This window comes from Marmota flaviventris, chromosome 10 (genome assembly GCF_047511675.1).
Source record: "Marmota flaviventris isolate mMarFla1 chromosome 10, mMarFla1.hap1, whole genome shotgun sequence".
Taxonomy (NCBI): Eukaryota; Metazoa; Chordata; class Mammalia; order Rodentia; family Sciuridae; genus Marmota; species Marmota flaviventris.
The window spans coordinates 119,827,606-119,854,021 of record NC_092507.1 but is presented as its reverse complement, the minus strand read 5'-3'; the positions used below and the strand labels follow the sequence as shown (position 1 = coordinate 119,854,021).

The 26,416-nt window shown below is 42.8% G+C and overlaps 2 protein-coding genes, 1 long non-coding RNA gene and 1 other non-coding gene across 20 annotated transcripts in view; 3 read left to right on the top strand and 1 right to left on the bottom strand.

Annotated features, from left to right (window-relative positions):
- Ubap2l (ubiquitin associated protein 2 like) overlaps positions 1-21,897 on the top strand; it is a 44,835-nt gene extending 22,938 nt beyond the window's left edge. For 3 of the 16 annotated variants that reach the window (XM_027920826.3, XM_027920821.3, XM_071618404.1), the window contains 17 exons: positions 3,753-3,951; positions 4,498-4,775; positions 4,946-5,118; positions 6,543-6,732; positions 7,445-7,499; positions 7,854-8,028; positions 8,364-8,436; positions 9,304-9,499; positions 9,588-9,676; positions 11,127-11,180; positions 11,907-11,988; positions 12,899-13,116; positions 13,588-13,693; positions 18,554-18,621; positions 19,450-19,647; positions 20,066-20,116; positions 20,949-21,412. In XM_027920826.3, the coding sequence (XP_027776627.1) occupies positions 3,753-3,951; positions 4,498-4,775; positions 4,946-5,118; positions 6,543-6,732; positions 7,445-7,499; positions 7,854-8,028; positions 8,364-8,436; positions 9,304-9,499; positions 9,588-9,676; positions 11,127-11,180; positions 11,907-11,988; positions 12,899-13,116; positions 13,588-13,693; positions 18,554-18,621; positions 19,450-19,647; positions 20,066-20,116; positions 20,949-21,044 (2,301 nt within the window). In that variant the 3' untranslated portion in view covers positions 21,045-21,412. Of the gene's footprint in view, positions 1-3,752; positions 3,952-4,497; positions 4,776-4,945; positions 5,119-6,542; positions 6,733-7,444; positions 7,500-7,853; positions 8,029-8,363; positions 8,437-9,303; positions 9,500-9,587; positions 9,677-11,126; positions 11,181-11,906; positions 11,989-12,898; positions 13,117-13,587; positions 13,694-15,221; positions 15,624-18,553; positions 18,622-19,449; positions 19,648-20,065; positions 20,117-20,948; positions 21,413-21,658 lie in introns of those variants that run through there. The other 13 variants (XM_034637240.2, XM_027920825.3, XM_034637235.2 and 10 more) reach the window with 8 other exon arrangements.
- On the top strand, positions 11,693-11,829 carry LOC114079695 (small nucleolar RNA SNORA58). The gene has a single exon (XR_003580519.1). It is a non-coding gene; the product is annotated as a small nucleolar RNA SNORA58 (small nucleolar RNA).
- An 82-nt stretch (positions 21,898-21,979) lies between the features above and the next one.
- On the bottom strand, positions 21,980-23,320 carry LOC139707302 (uncharacterized). The gene is made up of 2 exons (XR_011708963.1): positions 23,236-23,320; positions 21,980-23,124 (listed from the first exon to the last, which is right to left on the bottom strand). It is a non-coding gene; the product is annotated as an uncharacterized lncRNA (long non-coding RNA).
- A 7-nt stretch (positions 23,321-23,327) lies between these two features.
- Positions 23,328-26,361, top strand: Hax1 (HCLS1 associated protein X-1). Of its 2 annotated transcripts, none has more exons than XM_027920833.3 (7): positions 23,328-23,472; positions 23,968-24,230; positions 24,406-24,593; positions 25,433-25,484; positions 25,633-25,739; positions 25,863-25,953; positions 26,102-26,361. In XM_027920833.3, the coding sequence occupies exons 1-7, from the start codon at positions 23,420-23,422 to the stop codon at positions 26,185-26,187; spliced, it is 840 nt and encodes a 279-aa protein (XP_027776634.2). In that variant the 5' UTR covers positions 23,328-23,419; the 3' UTR covers positions 26,188-26,361. The 2 variants fall into 2 exon arrangements, with proteins under 2 accessions (XP_027776634.2, XP_027776636.2); XM_027920835.2 differs by lacking the exon at positions 23,328-23,472 and adding an exon at positions 23,735-23,801.
- Positions 26,362-26,416: the final 55 nt, after the last annotated feature.

Below are 26,416 nucleotides of genomic sequence, written 5' to 3'. Positions count from 1 at the left end.
ATTGAGTCACATCCCCAACCATTTTCGTGTTTTAGAGACAGGGTCTCACTGAATTGCTAAGTGCCTCACTAAGTTGCTAAGGCTAGCTTTGAATTCTCGATGCACCTTCCTCAGCCTCCTGAGCTGCTGGGATTCCAGGTGCACGCCATTCCCCACTTTTTGATGAAGTAAAATTAAAATCGCCTTATGTGGGTTTTTTTTTTTTTTTTTTGAGAATTTTTTTTTTATATTTATTTTTTTAGTTTTCGGCGGACACAACATCTTTATTTGTATGTGGTGCTGAGGATCGAACCCAGCGCCGCCGCGCATGCCAGGCGAGCGCGCTACCGCTTGAGCCACATCCCCAGCCCCCCCTTATGTGTTTTTATAAACCATACATTTATTTGTATATTAGGTTTCTAAAATCTAGGGTTTTTCCATATCACAACTTGTTAGCTGTGTTTCCCCTTGTCTGAAAATGGGAATAAGAGTGCTTGTTCTTCCTGTCTTGGGGGGCCTCAGGAAGATAATTAAACTAATTGATACCAATTATACAAATGTGGCAATGGTAGTGGCATTTTAAATAACCTATCATGCATAGTACACACAACTTCTTGATTTACAACATTTAAAAAAATAAAGGAAGCCAGATACAGTTGTGCATGCTTGTAATCCCAGGGACTTGGGAGGCTGAGGCAAGAGGATCACGAGTTCAAAGCTAGCCTCAGCAAAAAGTGAGGCGTTGAACAACTCAGTGAGACCTTGTGTCTAAATAAAATACAAAATCAGGCTGGAGATGTGGCTTAGTGGTTGCATGCCCCTGAGTTCAATCTCTGGGACATAAATAAATACGTAAGTAAAGGAGGGCTGGGGAAATAGCTCAGTTGGAGAGTGCTTGCCTCATATGCACAAGGCCCTGGGTTTGATCCTTAGAGCCACAAAATATTATTTTATTTATTATAATTTAAACAAAGATAATTACAAGAACCAATTATAGTCAATAAATCCTGTTACTCCTTTTTTTAAAAAAATTTTTTTGTAGTTGGAGATAGCATGCTTTTATTTTATTGTCATTTTTATGTGGTGCTAAGAATTGAACCCATTGCCTCACACATGCTAGGCAGGTGCTCTGCCACTGGGCTACAGCCTCAGCTCCCTAATTTACTCCTTTTTTTTTTCCTCTCTTTGTTTTTTTGGTGGAGGGTTACTAAGAGTTATGAGAGGTAAGCAGACCTTTTATGTGCAGATAATTTTATTTTTCCAGTTTTATTAATTATTTTAATTTAGAAAACTGTTGAGGTAGCTACTAATCCAGAACTGTCTCAGTTTTTAACTATTGTCCTTGAAGTTTTTTTGTTTTAAAATTTTTTCTTTTGTGTTAATTCAGAAGTGGAGGTGGTTGTTTTGCCACAAAGGTAACAGGTGAGGAAAATATTGGGGTTGGAAAGAAAATAGCATGCTGGTGGTAAGGTGTGATGAAAATCAGGAAGTGTTACAAATCCCTAAAATACATGACTAGATCCGTGGTCAAGTGATGTATGCCTCTTTTAACTGCCCTCTTAATGTTTGGAATTGTGAATATGCACAAAAAAATCAAAATTTTAATATTTTAAATATTTTAAAATTCATTGTGTCATATTCTATGCATAGGATTTCTGTAAAAACTTATAAAATTTTATAGGACACCTACAAAATTGCCCAATTTAAGTGGAGGTTTTGTTGTTGATGCTAGTCCCCCCCCCAAAAAAAATATTGGAAATTGAACCTAGGGGTGCTCAGACATTGAGTTCATCCCAACCCTTTTTGTATTTTTTATTTTGAGACAGGGTCTCACTAAGTTGCTGAGGCTAGCTTTGAACTTGCGGTCCTCCTGCCTCAGTCTCCAGAGTCACTGGGATTATAGGTGTGTACTACCATGCCTGGCTTCAATATAATTTTTAAAAAAATTTTTTAATATTTGCTTTTTGTAGTTGTAGTTGGACACAGTACTTTATTTATTTGTTTTTATGTGGTGCTGAGGATCGAACCCAGGGCCTTGCACTTGTGAGGCGAGCACTCTACCACTAAGCCACAACCCCAGCCCTCAATATTTAAATTTTTATAGGAATATCAAAAAGATGTTTTTAGTAAACTTCCATGTTTCCTTAACATTCTATTTAATGTGTGCCGATAGGTGAACTAAATATAAATAGTATTTTGTTATTATCATTACCTTTATTTAATCAATATTATTTAATGTAACTTTTTTCATTGAGCATAATATTAGAGAATTAATTTCCTTTAATATTTATTAGATCTAGATAAAGGAGTTTGTATTATATATAAAATACAATGGACATTATGTAATTTTTCTGTCTTTAATTTTTTGCACTTGGCAGAATATTTTAGTTGCATTAGATCATCTGTGTCACAGTCCCTCACTTTAAACTAGACTTCTCAGATTATTTTGTTTTGGTAATGGGGATTGAACCCAGGGACGCTTAAAACCAGTGAGCCACATCCCCAGCCCTCCCCCAAGCCCCCCCTTTTTAAACAAGGTTTTGTTAAGTTGCTTGGGGCATCAACCTTCTGCGCTACTGAGATTATAAGTGTGTGCCATTGTGCTTGGCTCAAGTTTTTGTTTGAATAATCTTGGGATATAGCTCAAAGTGGGAAGGAAAAAACCTTACCTTGAGTTGAATAGACAGGTGTTCTATAAGAAAGAATTGCTGATGATGACATGCTACATTTAAACAAGTACCTGAGTAGGACAAGATTAATTCTCCTTGAAGTTTTTTGTTTGTTTATATGTTTGTTTTTTGAGGCTAGTCAAGGTCATGAGGTTGATCTTTGGACTTGGCTGATAGTTTTCCTTGGTAATGGGGAACAGAGAAATCCCCAAAAGTGTTAGAGTAAAATTTTGCTTAGTTATCATGCAGTGATTCTATAAAAATAATCACGCCATTGAGTTGTCAATTTTATCTAGTGCAGAAGTTGGGATGGCCCTTTAATTTCTCTTTGCCTATAAGCTAGTTATAAGCAGCATTCAGTTTAAGTTGGCTTTGTTTCTTTTGGATTGTTTAGTGGTAGGGGCAAGGATATAATGACAAAAGTAAAATTTTATGTCACTTTTGTATTAATTTAATAATCAAGTATTAATTTATGTAAAAATCTTGAAGGGGGGGGAACTCTCCAGTTATCAAGGCATTATCCCTAAGATGGAGAAAGTGGTGGTGATTATAAGTTTTTAAGGGCTATCATCTTTTAAAAATTTAGATTTGTTGAATTAATATATAAAAAAATAAAATTATGCATATTAGTGGGGGTTTTAATATGTATTGCTCTAGTTTTCTTGAGACCTGTGTTCCATGTACATGTTAAGTACAGATATATTATTTGTTAAATCCTGATTAAACTTTATGAAGTGTACTACTACTATTTATATTTTCAGATGAGGAAACTGAGGCAAAGAGACTTTAAAATAAATTTTCTGTGGTTGCATACCCAGAATTTGAATCTGATTGTCTGACTCTGAATCTTAAACTCAATGGACTATGCTATATACTCAGTCTTAATAGCATTCTGTTTTGAAATGGGGTGTCAGAGTGTTGCCCAGGCTTTTCTTGAATTCCTGAATCTGTGATCCTCCCAAGTAGCTGGGACTGTAGACATGTGCCATGGGCCCAGCTTAGTAGCATTCTTCATTTGTTTGATCCATACTAGCTTGCAAACTGGATAAGTGTCTTTCTTTAGCAGACAAGTTCCAGGCTGTAAATCTCTCTGTTGATCTCCAGGTGAGCATGTTAGGAAAAGGATTTGGTGATGTCGGTGAAGCTAAAGGTGGCAGTACTACAGGCTCTCAGTTCTTGGAGCAGTTCAAGACTGCTCAGGCCCTGGCTCAGCTGGCAGCTCAGCATTCTCAATCTGGAAGCACCACCACCTCCTCTTGGGACATGGCCTCAACGACACAGTCCCCATCACTGGTGCAGTACGGTAAGAAGATGTGAAGTGACTTGAATCCCTTATGTGTTGGACTATTATTGTGAAGAAGCTGGTGAGGGGAGTGGAAAATGTATCCCGATGAGAGGGGTAGCTCTCTCTGGTTTTGTCAAAGAGTCTGAGTTCAGAAAGTTGGGAAATAATAAAAATTTGAAGCTATGTGTCTCTGTCATTAAATTTTTTTGTTTGCATAGGATTTTTTTAAATTACTTTTAAGTTTATGTGTTTGAGAATGTGTTGCCTTTGGGCTCATGGAGTTGGCCATTTAAGACCTTATACTTTAAATTCGAGCAATTCATGGATTCCTGTTTTGCACAGGCATAGTAATAGTATTGATTTGATTAGGCTATTTTTAAGAATGGATAAGATCAGTGATTGTTGCCTATAGAAATGAAATGAGATTCATTCCTAAAAGAAAACCTGTCTATATGAGTTTCTGGTCTTTGAGGGTCTGGTTCATGGCATTAGTGCAAGACAGTAGCCTTTCCTTGAAATGTATTGGAACCTTGAACCTCACACCTGTTGGGTTTCCTTTTGCAGACTTAAAGAACCCAAATGATTCTACAGTACACAGCCCCTTTACAAAGCGCCAGGCTTTCACCCCATCTTCAACCATGATGGAGGTGTTCCTTCAGGAGAAGCCACCTGCAGTGGCCACCTCCACCGCTGCACCTCCACCCCCCTCTTCTCCTCTGCCAAGTAAATCCACCTCGGCTCCACAGATGTCTCCTGGGTCTTCAGACAACCAATCCTCCAGCCCTCAGCCAGCTCAGCAGAAACTGAAACAGCAAAAGAAAAAAGCCTCACTGACTTCTAAGGTACTTGAACTTTTTAGGTAGCTGTTACTGCAAGGAAGTATTGGATTTGTGAATTAGGTTGATATGGGTTAACTTTGGAAATTTGAAATCAAAGGGAATATTTACTAACATTTCCATAGTAAGATTGTATTGAACCATTGTATTTTCTTCTCCTTTACCCTTTTTTATAGATTCCTGCTCTGGCTGTGGAGATGCCTGGCTCAGCAGATATCTCAGGGCTAAATCTGCAGTTTGGGGCATTGCAGTTTGGGTCAGAGCCTGTCCTTTCTGATTATGAGTCCACCCCCACCACGAGCGCCTCTTCAAGCCAGGCTCCAAGTAGCCTATATACCAGCACGGCCAGGTAGTATAAACATTAGTCTTTTGCTAATTGTTCTAAGTCTCTTGCTGAGACACTGTTCTTTTAACTGGCTGGGAGAAAAGTAATGAATTACAGCATTTTGTTGAATACTTTAAAATGGCGTTATTAGGGCTGGGCTCAGTGGCATATGCCTATAATCCCAGAAACTTGGGAGGCTGAGGAAGGAGAATTGCAAATTCGTGGGCAGCTTCAACAATTTAGTGAGGCCCTTAGCAACTTAGCAAGATCCTATTTCAAAATAAATTATGAAATAAAAGAGCTGGGGATTAATGGTAAAGTGCCTCTGTGTTTAATCCCAACTACAAAAATAACAACAAACATTTTCACTAGGATTATCTGTAATTTTAAACACATGGAAACCTGGGATGGTGGTGCACACCCATAATCCCAGCAGTTTGGGAGACTGAGGCAGGAGGATTGCAAGTTCAAAGCCAGCCTCAACAACTTAGTGAGGCCCTAAGCAACTCTGCGAGATCTTGCCTATAAATGAAATAAAGGCATATTAAAAAAAGGCTGGGGATGGGTTTTAGTTGTTAAGTGCCCGTGGATTCAATCCCTGGTATAAAAAACAAAAACAGGAAAATAATGGTGCTTGGGTACTTGAAGAATGTTGCTCATTTTTTGAAAGTCAGAACAGGACCTCTAACATTTAAAGTACCTGGACCTATATCACAGCTGAAAGTGCTTTTGGCATTCCTTTTTAGCCCTTTGGTGTGAGATTATGCCTGTGAAGTGTAAAACTTTGAACTCCTAGAAAGGAGAGAATTGTAAGGAACCTTAAAAGGAACCTTTTATACCTCCTCTGCTCAACATCAAGTAAGGTTGTCTTTAGCAATAGAAAGTCCTGAGGAATTTCAGGGAGTAGATTTTTTTATATTTGGAATTTAAAAATACAAGTATCTGGCCCTAATTTAGGTCTGTGGGGTCATAATTGCCAATTAATACATGCAAATGTTTTTAAAAATTCTTCTCAAAGAATTGTACCAGTGATCTTAAATTTAATAAAATCATTGGAGTCTAAAGCTCAAAATTCCTTAAAATGAGTTTGAGCTAAAACAAAGTCTTCCTGTGCTGAGGGCTCACATTGTGATCTATAGAAGGGACCAAGAGTACTATATCCTTTCCACTGACCTTTGATTTCTTTTTCTTAAAACATAAAATGTGAGGGAAGGAAGAGGCTTTTCTCTGCTTCAATTTGAAGATGTTTCTAAGCTTTATGCTTAATTCAAATCCCTGGCACATTAGAATGTGGGATCTACTGTTGTCAGGAGAAAATTGTGGTAGTGTTTTTGTTGTTGGAAATTTTCTTTTGATGTTAGTTTATTCCACTCTTAGGTCTCTGCCATTTCCTTAGTATCTGTTCTCTTTCCTTTCTCTGAGATTTTTCCTCTTTTCATTTCCCACAGTGAATCTTCATCTACAATTTCATCTAACCAGAGTCAGGAGTCTGGTTATCAGAGTGGCCCAATTCAGTCGACAACCTATACCTCCCAAAATAATGCTCAGGCCCCTCTATATGAGCAAAGATCCACCCAGACTCGGCGGTACCCCAGTTCCATCTCTTCATCACCCCAAAAGGACCTGACTCAGGCAAAGGTAGTAGCCTCATGAGCCCCTGGATAGAGGTTAGGGAAACAGTGGGCAAAAGTCTCTTAAGTATTAAATATTAGCATTTTACTTCTCAGAAAGTGGTGCCAAGAAATCTTGGAAGTGCTGATTGAGAAGCTGCAAACACATTTCTGTGATTGGTAAAATAAAAGTTTTCAGCAATTCTGGAGACTCAGTCAGAAAACCATTTTCTTTGCAGTAAAGATTGTCTCTAGTAGAATCAAATACCTGTCCTTTCTTGGAACATCTAATTGCTAGATTTTGGGGTACATATCAGTAGATCTTACTTTGCTTTTTCTTGGCTTGGTGAGAAGGACAGCATATGCTAGAGGTGGTATTGAGTGACTGTCTTGTGCAGCCAGCAGGATAAATGGTTTGGCTGAACTGTCATTCCCACATCCTCCCACAAAGATCATTGGGTTTGGACTTTGGGCCTTTTATGTACCTGTTTTGGGGTTGGGGTATCTTCACCTGTTTGGGGGTTGTCTTCTGTTGCTGTTAGCCACACAGGCTTAGTATATCTGGTTTTTATTGTTTTTAATTTTTGTTTTGTTTGTTTGTGTAGTCTTGTATTAATCCTTTAGTTAACTAGCAGAATTTCTCCCAAATGTTTGTTAACTAGAATTAAGCTGAGTTAGTATTAAACTTCCCCCATTCACATGAGTTTGTCTGTTCTTGCTCCTCTGTTTTCTTGCTCCAGAATGGCTTCAGTTCTGTGCAGGCCACGCAGTTACAGACCACGCAATCTGTTGAAGGTGAGTATTCTCCAGGCTTTTTATTCTCAGTTGTTTTTTTCTTTCTCTTAATATTTTTGTATTTCTTAAAAGTGAAAAGAGCTCTGGCACAAGGACTGGTTAGTCTTAATTCTACTTTGCTGCTTAATCTCCAGCCTTCCTAAGTTTCAGGTTCTCTGTCTTAAAATGGTAACCATTTTATTGGTTCCCGTCACTGGACAAATGAAATTCACATGCAAAGTGCCTAGAATTAAAAAAGATTATACCATTATTAAATAACTCATACTCTTGTCTTTGGGGCAGCATAGGACTGTAGTGATTCTTCACATTAGACATTTTCTTTTCTTCTGGTGAGATGGATTCTTTTATTTCTAGGTGCTACAGGCTCTGCAGTGAAATCTGACTCACCTTCCACTTCTAGCATCCCCCCTCTCAATGAAACGGTATCTGCAGCTTCCTTACTGACAACAACCAATCAGCACTCATCCTCCTTGGGTGGCTTGAGCCACAGTGAGGAAATTCCAAATACCACCACCACGCAACACAGCAGGTGATTTGGGGTGAGGATGGAGTTTGGGGTGAGGATGGAGCTCTCTGGTTCTTTTTCTTTCTAACTGGCAAAGACCACATTAGCCCCACTTTTGGGTAAATGGGTGACCTGAAAACTGTGAGAGATAAAGACAAAGAGACTTATTTTTTCCTTTCAGCATCTACTTTTGTTTTAACTGTTGCTTACTATCCCTGGCTGGCTCTTGTGCTTATTACCATTTTCTCAAGACTTTCTTGTTCCTATGTTCTACCTTATTTTCTTGCTTGTGTTCTTGATTAAAGCTCCAGGCCAGGTGGCCATAGCACTGTTGTTGATGGCACCCTCTTTCCTTACAGCACGTTATCTACACAGCAGAATACCCTTTCATCATCAACATCTTCTGGACGCACTTCGACATCCACTCTTTTGGTAAGTATGATGCTGAAAGGAAGTGTGGTTCTTAAGCTTTTCTTAAACTAGCCAACCCTAAGATTCTGCCAAGAGGGAATTCTTGATCATTTCTTCATGAGATGATAAAACTCATTGAATTGAGGTTGCAGAGAAACGAATAAGGGGTTGTTGGGAAGCCAAAAGAAGCCAAAGAATCCAGAAATAATGCAGAGCTATGAATCATTCCTTAAAGCCTGGAAGGGACACCCTCCATCCCCCATTCCTGTGTTGAAGATAAGGTATATGTTACAAAAGAACATACCTTTCTAGGGGCTAGTGGTATAGCTCAGTAGTACTGTATGGGTTAGTGTGCATGAAGCCCTTGGTTTAATCCCCAGCACCAAAAAAAAGGAGAGTGGGGTGGAAAGAAAAGGACAAATCTTGCTAACTGGTAGAGCTTGTGTTTCTCTTTCCTTAAAACACAACGTCAAGTTTAAAGTCAGCTGTATGTTATTCTAGCCCATGAACTAGAGAAGAAAAGTGTGTGAGAGAAGGCTATGATACATTTTTCAGATTTCAACTTTATTTGACCAGTCAACCAGGTCAACCAGTGTTGGTCTCCACCAACACTGGAGTTGTCACCACCCACTTTGCTGTCTTTCTTAACAGGATGATGGTATATGAGTCTGTATTAATAACCATCCTTGTCACATGAGTCTTTAGAAACATGCAGCTAGAGAGTTTTTGTACCTTGGTAGAGGAGACTCTGTTATTATGCCCTGACCTTTTTAATTGGGAAGTTGTTGTGATGATCATATTCAAGAGAATAGATTGTTTATCATTCCTAACCTGTATTGCTAATTGCTGCTTCCTTCATCTCTCTTCCATTGCTCCTCCCTTTTGAAGCACACAAGTGTGGAGAGTGAGGCGAATCTCCATTCTTCCTCCAGCACTTTCTCTACCACGTCCAGCACAGTCTCTGCACCTCCCCCAGTGGTCAGTGTCTCTTCCAGTCTCAACAGTGGCAGCAGTCTGGGCCTTAGCCTAGGCAGCAACTCCACTGTCACAGCCTCAACTCGAAGCTCGGTTGCTACAACTTCAGGTACCTTTGCATTAGCTGGATGGCATTCCTCTAGGATGGAGGGAATCAATAATTGTGTGATAGCATAAAAATGTTTTTTCTCTTTTAGGAAAAGCTCCTCCCAACCTTCCTCCTGGGGTCCCGCCATTGTTGCCTAATCCATATATTATGGCTCCAGGGCTGTTACATGCCTACCCAGTAAGTAGGATTGAAGGGTTTGTTCTAAAAGGTGGTGTTGGTGGGACTCTTCTTTATAGTTCTGGCTTCAGGCAGTAGACTGTAATTACAATACAGAAAAAAATGCCACATATAAACAAATAGGTTTCTTGGGTGGGGGTACGTAGTAGGGATTGGACTTGGGAGCAACCAACCACTGAGCCACATCCCCAGCCCTATTTTTTTTTTAATATTTATTTTTTAGTTGCATTTGGACACAGTACCTTTTATTTATTTATTTTCATGTGGTGCCAAGGATCGAACCCCAGGGCCTCACACGTACTCACCACTGAGCCACAACCCCAGCCCTATTTTTTATTTTATTTAGAGACAGGTCTCACTGAGTTGCTTAGTGCCTGGCATTTCTGAGGCTTGCTTTGAACTTGGGATCCTCCTATCTCAGCCTCCTGAGCTGCTGCGATTACAGGCATGCGCCATTGCACCTAGCACAAGTAGGTTTTGAATCTTTGTAGCTTTGGAAAAAACAATCATTTTTAGAGAGGAAAGACTAAACTTGGGCAAGACCCTCTATTGTGTATTTGCTCTGTGTGAAATAGAAATTCTAGGCCTCAGATGCCAAAGGCTAAAACGTTCATCTGGAATTCCTTTCAGTTTCTTGGAGAATTGTTTTTTGTAGATGAATTGATTTCCTTACTCTGGGGATCTTTGCTGCCTCTAACCTGGTCAGAAGAGAGTTCCCCAGCTCACTGTGGAATTGTCTTGAGAATAAATGGCTGACATTGTTGACTTTTTTTCTCAGGTATATCTTCTGTTACCTCCAGGTATTCAGTACCTCTTAAGATGGAGGGTATGAAAATTCTATTAAAAGACAACTGTACTTCCCCTGAAAGTGGAAGTCTGGATAAACATCATACAGACAAGATTGCCCAAATAACACTGTTGGACATTGTTTAACAACACTGCTTTATCTTGAAATTGGGAGAAAACGAGTAAAATCTGAATCTTTCATGGAGAAAATAAATTTTAAACCAGATGTATAGATTAGAGAGTAAAGGCAGGAAGATTCCATTCATAGAATAGAGAGAACAGATAGCTGTTCATATACTTGTGTCTATTGTACTGCTTCCCAGAAATGGTCTAGGTCAATCAGTAGTAAGTAGCTCAACGAAAGTTTCAAGATCTTTCATTAATCCTTTAATCTCTACTTTTACTTTCCCTTTAAGTAAATTGAAGGAAATAAATCTTTTTTTTTTTTTTTTCCTTTTGGTAGTATTGGGGATTGAGCCCAGGGCCTTGTTCGTGCTAAGGAAGCACTGAACTACATCCCTAGCCCAAGGAAATAATCTATGTCCTGTTCAAAGAAGGACGGTGAATAATGTATTGAATTATCTTGCTTTTTAGCTCCTTGGGTTTTTTGTTTTTAATCATTTATGACCATTTCTCATTAATGTCACATGCCTTTGTCTTTCAGCCACAAATGTATGGTTATGATGACTTGCAGATGCTTCAGACAAGATTTCCATTGGTAAGTATGTGGAAGGGAACTCTGGTAAAGGAGGTGATCTAAAAATTAGTTTTTTAATTTAATTTAAGGAGGGTTTTTTTTTTTTTGGTGCTTGGGATCAAACCTAGGTTCTCACATATGCTAAAGCACATGCTATTACTGAGCTACACCCCCAGCCCAAGTGGACTACTATAACTATACATTTTCTACCAATGTCATATCTTGTTTTTTAATATTTTGTGTCATTAGAGATTCAACTCAGGAGCTAGTGCACGCCAGGCAAGCACTTTACCATTTAGGTATACCCCACTCCCCAGAGATGTGAAATCTTTGAAGTAAACACATTTTAACCTACTCTGTAGCCCAATAAAGTACTCAGGAGCTCTCAAGATGCTTTCAAGATGCTTTCTATATGTCTCAAACACTTAAAATTACAGAAAAAAAAGATATGTTTTTCAAGATAAGTTTGGCATATGCTTTTAGAGATGATGTGTGGAGGTTGAAAATATTATTGGTCCTGATGGAACTTTAGCAGGCATATCCGTAGACCTTGCCTGGCTCTGCTTATGGCCAGGCAGGGGGGACAGTATATGCAAGAGTAATATGGAGTTTATGCAAACTCAAACCAGCTTCTTCGGTAGCTGGATAAATCGCAGTACTCCCGACATTTTTGTGCTTCTCACCTGTGGTTTTCATGCTGGAGAATGAATAGCATTGAGTTTGTGCTCTTTTGTTACTCGGTTCTAGGATTACTACAGCATCCCGTTTCCCACGCCCACCACTCCGTTGACCGGGAGGGATGGTAGCCTGGCCAGCAACCCTTATTCTGGTATGACTGGGACGGGGCCAAATAAAGGGAGAGGGAGATTGTATTGGGGTGAATGGCAAAACCCTGCTTAATAGCAAGAAAGGACCTGGTTCTCACCTTACATGTCTCTGGTAGAAGTTTAAAATGGACGTGATGAATTGGTTGGTAGATTCACAGTCCTGTTAAAGATGAGCGTTTGGCAGCTTTTTTCCCTTTCCATCTCACTTGTCTGTGATTTCTAAATCCTTCTCTCTCTCTCTCACACACACACACACACACACACACACACAATCTTACCTAAAAACATTTTTTTCCCCTTTGGTTCTGGGGATTGAACCTAGGGTCTGGCATCTATACTAAGCCTGTGCTCCATCTTCTGCCCCTCCAGATGACATTATAACTTAGGTTTTTCAGCTTGTTCCAGAAAGTAGTGGTTGAACTGGTCTTCTCTGCTTCTGTACATTGCTCACAGTGGCAGTCTCATTGTCTTGCTAGACCTTCTTTTTTGGCCTGACTTTCTTGGCATCCTCCTTGATCATTTTTTCTTATCTGTCTCTGTCCCTTCAAGTGTAGCATGGAGTGTTTCCCATGGAAGAAAATAGGGGCTGGGAGTGAAAGAATACAAGAAGGTAGAGAAATAATGTAGGAACTTTTTCCTGGGATCTTCTTTTTGCTATAGCAAATATACTCAGCAATAGTCTTTAACTGGCACTGTAGTCTATACTCAACTATAGTTTATACTCAACGATAGTCTTAACTGGCACTATGCTAAATGTATTCTGAGCAATGCTGAATGGAGCTTCAAAGAAATATAATTTAAGGAATTGAATTTTAAAAGTCTTTGAACAGGATCTCTTGGAATCATGTGAAACCAAGAGGTGACTTGTGTTGCAGTGAAAGAAACGGGTACATTTAGCTTCTTCTGTCACAGGTGACCTCACAAAGTTTGGTCGTGGGGATGCCTCCTCCCCAGCCCCGGCCACAACCTTGGCCCAACCCCAACAGAACCAGACGCAGACTCACCACACCACGCAGCAGACATTCCTGAACCCGGCGCTGCCTCCTGGCTACAGTTACACCAGCCTGCCATACTACACAGGGGTCCCGGGCCTCCCCAGCACCTTCCAGTATGGGCCTGCTGTGTTCCCTGTGAGTGCCTAGCCTTGGTCTCCTTGTGGTGAAGGCTTCTATCCCTGACACTATCCTAGCTGTGCTTTCAAAGCTAGATGAGTCTAGTAATGAATGAGGGAGGAACAGTTTCCACATTGGGCTTTCTTCTGGCCTGGGAAGGGGGAGTGGGATTGGAATTGGTTGAATTATAATAGGGATTAACTTTTTCTAGAATTAGCCAGAGGGGAATGTGATACCATACAGCTTTGCTTTCCTCAGATGGCCATGTATTCCCTGATAGCACTCCCCCTTTTCCTTCCTTCAAATTGCCTCTTGATTTCAAAGGTAGATTATGGAAATATTAGTAAGGATCTTATTTCACTATTCAAATTATGGCCAGCCTAAATCAGGATTCATAGCCACCTGAACACCTGGGCCCTGGAGTAGGACAGGTGAAACTGATGGTGCATGCTGCCATTTCACTGCAGTTCTGGCCCTTTTGCTCTTCAGGTGGCTCCTACCTCTTCCAAGCAGCATGGTGTGAATGTCAGTGTGAATGCATCAGCCACCCCTTTCCAACAGCCGAGTGGATATGGATCTCATGGATACAATACTGGTAAGCTCCCCGTGGCCCTGGTTCAGTGTCTCTGTGAGGTGTTACTGGGTTGGTGAGGGTGTTCTGCTCTCCACATATGATTATTGATGCTTGGCTGAATTGGATATCTGGGAGCATCATCAGCAGAGGCTCTTGACTCTAGGAAATGCTGTTACTACACATCATTAGAATGCTCAGGGGCATTTTTGGCCGCTAAAATATGTTGTCTGGCCTAAACTTTGGGTTAAAAGGTGGACAGGGCCCTAAGATTTTGCTGAGATATCAGTGGAGGCAAGTGTTGTGGCACTGTATAAAAGAGGATATATTCACTGAAAAGAAAGGATAAATGCTTTCATAGCTAACAATATGATTAATAGGCTTGGCTTAAGTCTTTTTGTAGTACTATTATTATTACTATTCCCCTTTCATTCCTAACTAGAAGACCTAAGATATGGAGAGAGAGGATAGGCATGACCACGCAGTAGAGACAGAATTAGACTGGGAGGTTCCTTCGTTTGTATGACTGGTCTTCTTAAAAAGCCCATTTGCATATCTGATGGCAGGGAGAGAATTGTAGGAATCCTCTGGATAAGTAATGACCTAAAAGATACTTAGCTTATCACTTATTTCCATATCTGACATCCATGCTCCACTTTTGAAGGTGGAAGTGGAGGAGACATTGAATAAAACCGTTTCATCTACGTTTTTCAGTGACTTATAGGCATATATGAGGAGGAGCCTATTGTAGTTGCTAGGGGTTGGGGTTGAGGATTGTCTTTTCAAAGCTCAGTTAGTTTCAAGGTGATTTGGATGGAGCAACATCTGTGTGGGCTCCAGATGAGTAAATTGCTCAACATTTTATTTATTTATTTTTTGGTACTGAGGATTGAACCCAGAGACATTTTACCACTGAGCTATATCCCCAGTCCTTTTTATTTTTTGAGATAGGGTCTCACTAAGTTGCTGAGACTGGCCTCAAACTTAGAAGCCTCCTGATTCAGCCTCCTAAATTGCTAGGATTAGAGACATGCATCAATGCACCCAGCTCAAAATTTTCAGTAATTGGGAAACTGTCTTAAGCTGAGCACAGAAGGTAATAAAGACTAGTTTTAGGAATTAATAGCCAGGTGGAGCTTTGGACTGTGCCTTATGACTTAAGAGTGGGTCATAATAAATTTTAAAAATCCTGAGAAAAGCCCCATTAAGATTTACTACCCAGGTTCTTTGGGGCCACTGCTGTCACTGAGTAAGGTCTTGTTGATGATGGGAGGATTATAAGGCTTTTGACTTGGCCCCATTCCAGGAACATTAAAATTAAACTTCAGCTGGTCCAGGTATGAGAATTTTCAGAGGTAAGGTAGGTGGTTGATAATGTAAGACAGTTGGCATATCTGATTCTGGAAATCCTAGCTTCTTACCTCCCTTAATATTTCAGAAACCTGTTAGTTCTTTGAGAACCCCCAATTCCCAACCCCACAGAGGGCTCTTGTCATTCCATTCCTCATCAACCTCTAAATTCATTTATTTTTATGTATTTGATTCCTTTTAGGAAGAAAATATCCACCCCCTTACAAGCATTTCTGGACGGCTGAGAGCTAATTTGGCCCAAGGCTGGGGGCTGTGTTTTGTGTGTGTGTATAAATTTGCACTGAAGTCTTGTTTCAGAAACCAGACCACTGAGGAGAGCCTGCTGAGCTGAGGCCATGGCCTGCGTGGCTTGGGGAAATGAGTTGGTGGATATCTTCTGGGCTTTTGAACTTGCCCCCTCCCCATTTCCCTCTCCCCCTTGTGTCTGACCCTGTCTTACCCATTTCGAGTTCAAGTGGTGCAGCACCTCCGAAGCATCAATGCACACACCTGCTGTTGCTTTTGATTTCTGGAAGGCATGTAGTTTCAACTTGTAACAAAAATATTTGTAGTCTTCAATAAACTGTGGTATTTCTTTAGCTAACTCTGGCGTTCTTTCCGTGCATGTCTTTCTGGACACTAGGAACCAGTGTTGTATTGTGGATGAAGGGTGGAGGGTGGCCTTTTAATTCAGACCCCAGCATAGGCAAAGAGCTGTTAACTTTTCTGTATGGTTGTTTTTAAGGTGGGAGGAGGGGAAACAACCTCAGTTTCCAGCCTGTTGATTGGTTGGTGAAGGAGGCTACTTATAAAATACCTTGGTTGGTGAAGGAGGCTACTTATAAAATACCTGATTCCCATGCTTATATCTCTTCACTTTTCCATTTGGATCTTCCCTTTTTGCTTCTGACATAAGCAGAGGAGAAAGGACAAAAAGGTTTATGGAGAGAAAAGCAAAAAGAGATGGTGTTCTAGGCTGTCGATAGGGAAGCATTTTCCAAGATTTAATTCCCACATCTGTTTCCCAAAGACCGACTGGCTGATTGAGATCTGATAAATCATTAGTGATCAGCTAGTTGATGACTCAGGTTCTGTGGAAACTGTGCTAGCCTGGAACATTGTTCTTATCCTTTGATGGTTTCTCAGAGATTGTGGATTATTAGTCATTTTGCACTTGTAGGTGTAGCAAAGGATGTGTGGGAGAGATTTGATTAGACATCCTAAGTATGGAAATTCTAATCACTACTCGGTCCACCATCTACTAGTACACCATCAGCCCTTTGGTTTATAGAGTTAACTTAGATCACCATCTTTGGTTAATTGAAAACCAAAGTGTTCAGCTTTCGTTGTATTTGTTTCCAGCCCTCTAGAGTCATTTTGCTCTGTGGAGGGTGATCAGCTTTCCCAGGGCCTGTCATATTAGGAAAGAATGGTTCTTGCTTCTCCCTACCATGCACATTCTGTTGGAATGATTGTCACTGTTTGGGAGTGGGTATAGGCAGGACATAATATAGGAAAGAAAAAGGGAAACCTTTATCTAGGCTGAGCATAATTGTAGTATAGGGTCGGGAAATCAATACCCATTATTTTCCTAGGTTTTCTAATGGTTACCTTGAGGCTATTATGGTGACTACACAGTATTCTTGGAGGCGGGGGTCTGCGTTTTCTAGTTCCTTAACCTCATATCCAATTTAAGACCTCTGGACTAGAAGCTGTATTTTAGCTATTCCAGTCTCTGCACAGAATAAGACCAGGTAGGGGTATAGTACAATTAAATTTCTTCTTACCAGCCAGATTAAGAATCTAATTAGTCAATTTTTCCCTTCCTCCGGAGCAATCTAGCCTTGATTTGCAGAGGGTAATCCTTTGCAGTAAAGAAAAATCAGTGTTGGGGTTTGTCTTTAAAATGTTCTGTTTATTCCACCTTCAGTCTCAATCCTTCCCCACAGCCCTTATTTTTTAGCCATTTCTGTTCTTGAACTCCCTGTTCTTAAAATTTGCTACCCTGTTTTTCTCTAGATGAACATCTGAAGTTTGGAAAGGGAAGGGGAAAAATACCCCGTTAGCTCCTTAAGAGGTTCCTGTCTTGTTCCCGTCTACTTCAGTGCCTTCAGAGTGTAGAGTTGATACTTTGGAGATGGGGAAGTATTTTCTCTTGCTTGGTTTCTGTAGTTCTGTTCTTTTTCCTAGTTGGTGTTTGCTCCTCCCTGGAACTATCTGGACTTATGATGTGGGAGGGTTTTCCAGGTTAAGATGCCTCTTCTGTTGGGAAGATTCTAAAGTGACTGTCCAAGGTGGGCTTAATTTCTGAAGGCTGGCTTTGTCATAGGCATTGGTTGGGAGGATTTGGGTTCTGGAGTTTGAAGGGGGACTGCTGTTGAATTGTGGGTAAATGGAGAATTCCTTATTTGTGATTTGTTCACTTAACACAGCGTTTCTAAAAAAAATTTTCATCGGGGTGTTTGTAACAGCAGAGGACAAGGAAAAAGATCCTAGGCATAGACAGAAACCCAAAGTTATTCTGGTTTCATTTTGTCTTCATGGGACCTAATGTGTTTTTAAAATCATGCTGTAAATTCCTAGCTGTTTTGTTTCTCAAATCTTTAAAATTTCTTTTGAAATGCTTAATCTAGCATTTATCCCATGGCCTTTTCTGTCTCGTTAATCCATTGCCAAACCCTAGGAAGAAGAGTGTAGTATATATTTCAGCTTGAGGAAAACAAAATGAGTGGTTATACTGCTATGGTTTCCTTAAAACTGTAGTAGTTATAGGAAGAAGTTTGTCAACTGGAAACATGCAAGTAGTGGTGTGGGTTAGGGCTTTTCATGGAAACAACTAAAAAAACAACCAATGTATTTAGTTTCTGTATCCCACATAAGCTTTAGGAAATAGCCCACTCTTACCTACACACTTTCCCTCCTTGCCTCTGTACTAGAAGTGAGTAAATGGAAACTCACCTTTATGCCAGCACTTTAATTAATAAAAAGCTGAAAAACTCCTAAGACTGGAGAAACTGGACTAGGTGAGCCAAGGCTCCAGGAATAAAAATGCTCTTGGGGACTGAATTGAGCTGTTCCTCCAGTACTTACTGTATGTAGTAAAGGTATGGATTCTGAGCCCAAAAGTTGTCTCTTCAGGGACTATCTAAATCTTCAGGGGCAGGACAATAGGGTTTGGGTAGATTGATTTGAAGTGGACACTACATTTTTATTACATTCTTTTTGGCTTTGGCACAGAAGTGTTTTGAAATCATATAGGCTGATGAGGTTTGGTCATATTCCCTTGCTTACCCCAAAAACAGCTCACCTCAGTCTCGTACCTATACTCCAGATCTATCTGGAAAAGGAAAATGAACCCTTAGGGAGCCTGTGTGTCATGAACTCTTATGATCTCAGGACTGACCTGAAGGTGGAAAAACAGACCAAAATTCCCTTTCAGTGCTATAGCTAGCAAGGCTGCAGACGTCACTTGACCCCAGGAACAGGGCCAGCAGCTAGCTGAGCTAACCTCCTGTCTGTTTCCTCCTCTCTCAGGCGTATCAGTCACCTCCAGCAACACGGGCGTGCCAGATATCTCTGGATCTGTGTACTCCAAAACCCAGGTAGGTGCCCGGCTCTGGACAGAAGTAGAAAAAGAGAGAGACAGAGATGTGGTGGCTGAGGATCGAACCCAGTGCCTCACATGTGCGAGGCAGGTGCTCTTCCATTCAGCCCCAGCCCCAGCCCCCACCCTACCTTTTTTAAATGGTCTCTAGATTTCAGTTTTTCTAGGAGTTTGAATTTAGCTCTCTGAGAAGAAACCACAAAGATGAATAGGAAGCCAGGTGTGCTAAAAGGCCTGTAATCCCAGTGACTCAGAGCCTGAGGTAGAAGGATTGAGAGTTCAAAGCCAGCCTCAGCAACTTAGCAACTGAGTGAGACCCTGTCTCTAAATGAAATACAGAAAAGGGCTGGGGATGTGGCTCAGTGGTTAATTGCCCCTTAGTTCAATCCCTGGTACCAAAAAAAAAAAAAAGAAATAGGAAGGTGAGGTGTGGTACATTGTTATAATGTGATGTGGGTTATTGTGCAGGTGTCCTGGCTTTTTTGCCCAGGGGCAGGGATGCCAAGGATAGTTAGCAAATTTTCCTGTTTATGTACAACGCTAGTTAATTTCACATTCATCCTTCTGTTTGATCCCTACAACAGAGAGGTCAGTAGCATCCCTGTTTCAAGTATGAGGCAACTAAGGCTGAGAGATGGGTATTTTCCCAGGATTGGGTAGCTGTTAAGAGGGCAAGAGTTGGGACTGAGACTTTTATATCTGACTCAAGATATTCTGTTCCTTCTGACTATGCTGTTTTCTGAGGGTGGGGGAGCTTTGGCTCAGAAATTCCCAGGATTCCTTTGCTGATACCTTTTATTCTTTCTCCTTCTTTCTTCCTGGACAGCAGTCCTTTGAGAAACAAGGTTTTCATTCCGGTACTCCTGCTGCCTCCTTCAACTTGCCTTCAGCCCTAGGAAGTGGGGGGCCCATCAATCCGGCCACAGCTGCTGCTTACCCACCTGCCCCCTTTATGCACATTCTGACCCCACATCAGCAGCCGCACTCCCAGATCCTTCACCATCACCTGCAGCAGGATGGCCAGGTAATAGCCCTTCTCCCTCTCTCCTTTCCCTTCCTCTTCCTTCCTGTCCCTTTAAACTGCCTCCCCTTTCCTTTTCTTACCCTTCCTCACCACCACCTTCACCCAATCCTCCCCAGCGCCAGCCAGGGGCACACAGCACATACAGACACAAGCGCACATAACACAAGCGGCCGGCAAAAGAAATGTCAGAGAAGGGGCAAGATCAAAACCCTTTTTGCCCATTTCCTTTGGTGTCTTTTTTTCCTCCACCTCCTCCCATGGCACAGTTGTCCTCATCCCATCAGACCTGGGTCACACCTTCCCTTTTACCTCTCCCAGCCTTTCCCCTTTCCTGACATTATAGCTTTCCCTTCTAATGGTGGAGTTCTATTGTCAAAGTTTGTCCCTTTATTTTCCATATATCCTGGTTCTGCCTCAGCTACCATATTTGCAGATGATTCTCTGTTGCCAGCGCCAGCAGGAGGAGCAGGTAATGAAACTGAATGATGATATGCTTGAACCCACTCCTTTTCAGACCCCATTTCACCTCCAAAGCCTCAGGGAACTTGAAAAGATTGCGCGGTCACACATCGGGATACACAAACACAAAACACCTTGCTGAGCTCTCTGGCCTCCCTATCCTCTGTTCTCCTTCCCTCCTCAATACCCTCTTGATCTTTCTGTCCTTCCCCAACTCTGGAAAAACACTTGGTTACCAGAATGAAAAAGATTGGTGGGGCAGAATCTGGAGCCTGAGGCTTCAGACTGTCTCTCCTTTCTTGCCTGAAACAGGCTCATAGATGTGATGTGTGGTGGTGGAGAGATCCACGGGGTGGTACAAGAGACCTCTTGAGAGCTCCATCATAGGTGGCTGGAGACCTAGAATTAAGGGGTTCCCTGCTCTCAGCTTTTCAAGTTGAGGCATTTATGGGACTTAATGAAAATGGAATTACCTTGTGGTCACTCATCTCCCAGAACCATAATTCTCATAGTACCCTTTTTTTTTCCAGACCCAGGTCAGGGGTAGTGAGAGAAGGTAGAATTCAAAATGAGTAGAACTGAGTTATTATCTCTAAGGTATCTTGTCCTCTTTTCACCTTTCCCCTATTTAAAGGTCAAAAATGCTTTCTTGCATGGAAGAGAGGGGGCTGTATTAGCTATGGAGACCAAATTTCTATGGTTGAAAAGTAAATGTCAATAGAATCTGAGCAAGGGGAACAGGAGAGTAAGGCAGTTTGCACATCTCCACCTGGACATGGTACAGATTTGTCCCACTAACTAGACACCTTTTTCCTCCCCATCATCCTCCCATTCCCCTGCAGACGGGCAGCGGGCAACGTAGCCAGACCAGCTCCATCCCGCAGAAGCCCCAGACCAACAAGTCTGCCTACAACAGCTACAGCTGGGGGGCCAACTGAGGCCCTGACCCTCCTCTCCCGGTCCTATCTTCTGAGAGGGCTTCTCAGCCTGGAAACTATGGAAACAGCATCAAAGAGAGAAAGGAATGTGGGGGGGTTCCGCTGCCCCCCACCCCCAGCGGCCCACCCCATGCCTCAGCTTCATGTCTGTCCCATTCCTATACCATCCCCACCCTGTTGTATGTATTATAGGATTTGTATTTTCTTTTTTTTTTCTTTCCTTCCTTTCCTCTTCCTCCTCCTCCCTTGCATTCAAGATTATGAAACTTTGCTGTGGGCCATGCCCTTCCTTCACTTCTTCCTGTTCACCCTGGTGGTATATGGGTGAAGTGGGGAGGTGGGACCCCCAAATATATATCAGCCCAACAGCCCTAAGTCTCCTCCTTTATTATTAGGAAAACAAAAACAACAACAACAAAAAAATGGTGTCATGAATATGAACAGCATTGTCAGATGAATTAGTTGAAGTGGTTTTTTTTTTTTTTGGTTTTTTTTTTTTTTTGGTTTTTTTTTTTTTTTTGTACTGTGTCCTCAAATTTAATGGATTAATGTGTCTTGTATATATAAAAAGAAAACCTCTACCTTCAGCCTCTGCCCATTCTTGCTCCGTCTAGGATATCCTCAGTCTCGTCGATGACCAGCTTGGTGAATAAGTATTACCGTACCAACTGGGCCTCCTCTTGCAGGCCTCGAAGGCAGTGGAATAAAATGAAATCTTTGCCCTTTAAGAACTACTCTGACCTTAATGTGCTAGTATCTTGCCCTGGAAGGAATTCCCTTCACCCCTAAGAATTTCACAACCTGAGCCTGGAAAGAGCCACTACAAATCTTCATTTCTTCCAGAAACTGCCACATCTTCAGCACATTTCAGACAGTGAAGGGAGAGGATAGAGATTGAATGGAAAGGGGGGAGGATGAAGAAGGAGCTGAGACAATTTCAAAGAAATGGCTTTATGGAGTCTCAAGTATGACATAGATGGATCCGCAAATGAAGTTGGAAGCAACATCACTTTTGGCTGGCAAACCATTTCCCTGCTAGAATTAGACTGCGGTATTTCTTGCTTTTTTTTTTTTTTTTTTAATTTATTTTTAGGTGACCACAATATCTTATTTTATTTGTATGTGGTGCTGAGGATCGAACCCAGCACCCGGTGCATGCCAGGTGAGTGCGCTACCACTTGAGCCACATGCCCAGCCTTTCTTGTTCTTGAATGCTCCACCAGGCTGTTATACCCAGTTTCAGGAAGAGTACTCCAGAGCAAGACCTAAGGTGGGCGTAAGGTGCAGGAAGGAAGAGGCTCTGAGTACATGACAGAGCTGGGGTCTGCCTGTTTTAGGCTGACCTGAAGCTACCATCCTGCCTCAGCCCCCTGACTAGGGACTAGGATGTAGGCCCGCAGCTCCAGGCTGAAAAGGGGATTTGTGACCTCTAACGGAATTGGGGAACTAACTCTAGGGGCGCTCTACACGGAGCCACATCTCCATCCCTTTTTAACTTTGTTTTGGTACTGGGGATTGGACCTAGGGACGCTTTGCCGCTGAGCTACATCCCCAGCTATATTTTAAGACAACGTCTCAACGTTACTAAGGGCTGGCCTCGAATTAGCCGTCCTCCTGCCTCAGCCTCCCGAGTCACCGGAATACAGGCGTGCTCTATTGCGCCCTGCATTCTGATAGCCCCCAATTTGTTGCTTTACAGGACACCTGAAAAGCTTCCCTTCCCTGGTGGCCCTACAAATCCTTTGGCCTTGCTGGCTGCACAGCCTGTTCAGAAAAAAAGAATCCTTTATGAATATGATAAACTCGAGAGCTGAAGAGATGAATTCCAAGCGTCCCCATGTCATTATCAGCTCTGAGGATTTCGATACTTGAAGGAGCTAGTAAAATACTGTCCATTCCTCTAATAGACGTCCCCCAGATCAGTTTAGAATGCGAGGTGGTTTCTGCGCCTGTGCCCTTGGTGCGGCGGCTTGAGGGCCTCAGGTCGCTCCATTTGTGCGGCGGGGCTGCCCTCTGGCGGCTGTCGGAGACCATCGCGTCAACTCCTCGAAACGCCTTCGGTCGGCAGGAAAGAGTGGACCTAGGAAGGGAGGTGATCACTGGAAAGCCAAAATTTGGCAAGCATACGCGCCTCGCAGGAAACAGAGGGGCCGGGGGCGGTGGGTAAAAATAAAGCCCTTCTAAAGCGCACCGCCTGCCGCGCCTCTCGGTCCTCGGGGCCTACAGTCGTCTTACGACAGTGTGGCGCATCTGAGGCTTGCTTTCCGGCAGCGTGGTCTTAACGCCGCGCTCAATTTTCGGCAGCGTAGTGCAGGCTTCCCTCTGGGGCGAATGGGCCGCGCGAGAGGTCCCAAGGTTCGAGTCCCAGTTCGGGAATGAGCCTCTTTGACGTCTTCCGGGGCTTTTTCGGCTTTTCTGGACCTCGGAGGTGAGAGTAGGTCTGGCCTGGGTAAAGAGGGCGGGGGGCTTCTGGGAGGAGCTTCGCCCTGTTTTGGGAAATACTTCCCTTCTCCTCCAACTCCTGCGGAGAGGACAGAAGCCTCGGTGGGGCCCTCTCCGACAGTGACCAAGCCTGTCCTGAGGAGGAGGAAGAGCAGCCTTCACCTCTCCTGCCTGGGGTGATGCAACAAGAACCGGGCGGCGGGAGGGGCGGACAATGGGGCGGGCCGGGGAGGAGGGCCGTGGGCAGGGTCCGGCGGGAGGCACTGGGGGACGCCGAAGAGGAACCAGGGCTAGGCACTGGGGAGCAGCTGCGAGGTGAGGATCGACTTTGGTAGAAACGAAACAGAACGAAGGCAGAAAGCAGAAACACCTGTCAGCTATTTGGTGTTGACCGTCCCTGCTGTCCATGTTGACACCCTTGAGATGGGTTATGGCTTCAGTTGTGCTGAACTGTTGGTGGCTTGTTTGCCCCCACCCTCAGCCACAGAGATCCCTTTTTTGGAGGGATGACTCGAGACGAAGATGAGGACGATGAGGAAGAGGAAGAGGAAGGAGCCCCATGGGGCCGTGGGAACCGGAGGTTTGATGGTTCCCAGCCCCCAGAGGAATTTGGCTTCAGCTTCAGCTTCAGCCCAGAAGAAGGGATGCGTTTCCAGGATAACTTCGGCTTCGATGACCTAGTACGGGACTTCAATAGTATCTTCAGCGAGATGGGGGCCTGGACCTTGCCTTCCCGCCCGCCTGGTGGGTGGATTTCCCTGAGGGAGAACCCAGGGGTTTCTAGTGGATTGGTGGGTGAAATAAGCAGCCTATGCAGGGAGTAGTTAGGGGACGGGAAGTGTGAGAAGACATGATTTCCGAGAGATTTAAGGGACTAAGTCCTTTCCTACCCCAGTATCCACCTGCCACCTTTCTACAGAGCTTCCAGGGCCTCAGTCGGAAGCACCTGGTGAGAGACTGCAGGAGGGACAGACCCTTCGGGACTCAATGCTTAAGTACCCAGATAGTCACCAACCCAGGATCTTTGGTGGGGTCTTGGAGAGTGATGCAAGAACTGAGTCCCCCAAACCAGCACCAGACTGGGGGTCCCAGAGACCTTTTCATAGGGTGAGTACCCCATCCAAGCCTGAACTGAGAGTCTGAGAGACCAGTAATAAAGTGCAATGACTAGAATCCTTGTTGGCACCTCATAGACTTGGTTTGGAATTCTACGCCCTTCACTTAGTGTATTTGTCTGGTTTTGTTTTGTGGTGCTAGGGATCAACCCCATGGCCTGCCTTGCGCTAGGCAAATGCTCTAGTACTGAGTCCATCTCCCAGCCCTGTTTTCTATAATAAGTTTTTTGTAGGGTTTTTTTTTTTTAAGTTGGAAGGGAGGTGATCACTGGAAAGCCAAACTTTGGCAAGCATACGCGCCTCGCAGGAAACAAAAAAATAAAAATAACTTTATTTTTTTTATGTGGTTCTGAGGATCAAACCCAGTGCCTCACATGTGCTAGGCAAACTCTCTACCACTGAGCTAGGACAGTCCCCAGCCCTTTGAAGGTTTTTTTTTTTTTTTTTTTTTTTAGTTGTTAATGTTAATTTTTAATGTTATTTATTTACATGCCATGCTGAGAATTGAACCCAGTACCTCACACATGCTAGGCAAGTGCTCTATCACTGAGCCCAGCCTGGAGTTCTGCTTTTTATTAAAAAAAAAAAAAAAAAATCCAGTGATTCTTGGCTAAAGCAAGATTGTTGGAGGAATACAGGGAAATCTCATTTTAGGAAGACTTTTTGGTAGAAGGATAGGGAAAACAGCCAGGTAGGCGTAAGTAAATAAAGCTATGCTGAATGGAATCGTATCTCTTAAGGAAAGGGGGGTTGGGGAACTTTAATGGTTTGGAGTCTGTGATCCTTCAAGTGTCGAGGGTGACTTTTCACCTACTATGGCTTCTTCTACAGTTTGATGATATGTGGCCAGTGACTCCCCATCCTAGAGCCAGAGAAGACAATGGTGAGTGTGGAGGGGAGGGGACATTTATCATCCCTCTGTTATTCTGAAATTCTGTCCCCTCTCCCTCTCTGAAGTTTTTTCCTGTTGTACTTGTCCCCTTTTTTACTTGAACTGTCTCTTTTGGTTCTTTATCTCTTTGCTTTTTCAGATCTTGATTCCCAGGTTTCCCAGGAAGGTCTCGGCCCAGTTCTCCAGCCCCAGCCCAAATCCTATTTCAAGAGCATCTCTGTGACCAAGATCACTAAGCCAGACGGGGTGAGTTGGGAGAGAAGAGTAAAGGAAACTGGCCGGGAATACCCCAGAAAGAGGCCTTGAATAAAGAAACCACTGACCTCACCTTTAGTGATGTTAGCATATGGTGGTGGCTTCTGCTTGTAGATAGTGGAGGAGCGCAGGACTGTGGTGGACAGTGAGGGCCGGAGGGAGACCACAGTGACCCGTCAAGAACCGGAGAGCAGTCCTAGATGTGGTAAGTTAAGAGTATGAGTCAAAAGGGCCCATCTCAACTCCTTGGGGAAAGGAAACTCTTGCTCTTGTACCTTTTAATATTTATTTCTCTCCTTTGCCTCTGACCATTCTTGTCATTTAGTCAATCTGTTTATGACTTTCTTCCTTAGATCCAGAATCACCAAGACCTCCGGCCCTGGATGATGCTTTTTCCATTCTGGATTTATTCCTAGGACGTTGGTTTCGGTCCCGGTAGCCTTGTTAATCTTAGGGGCCCTCAGGTCCTTTCCACTTCTCACTCATTGCCCACCATCATTAAGCTTAGCTTCTTCTGCCACCTCAGGGGCTTGGGTATGTGGGACAGTGATTTGGGGGTGTGTCAGTCTTCCACTTACCTAGACTGACCAATAAAACCTTTATTTATGCTAAAGGTCTTGGTCTTTCTTTTGTTAACACTGTTCTACTTTCCAGAATCATGCAGCGCT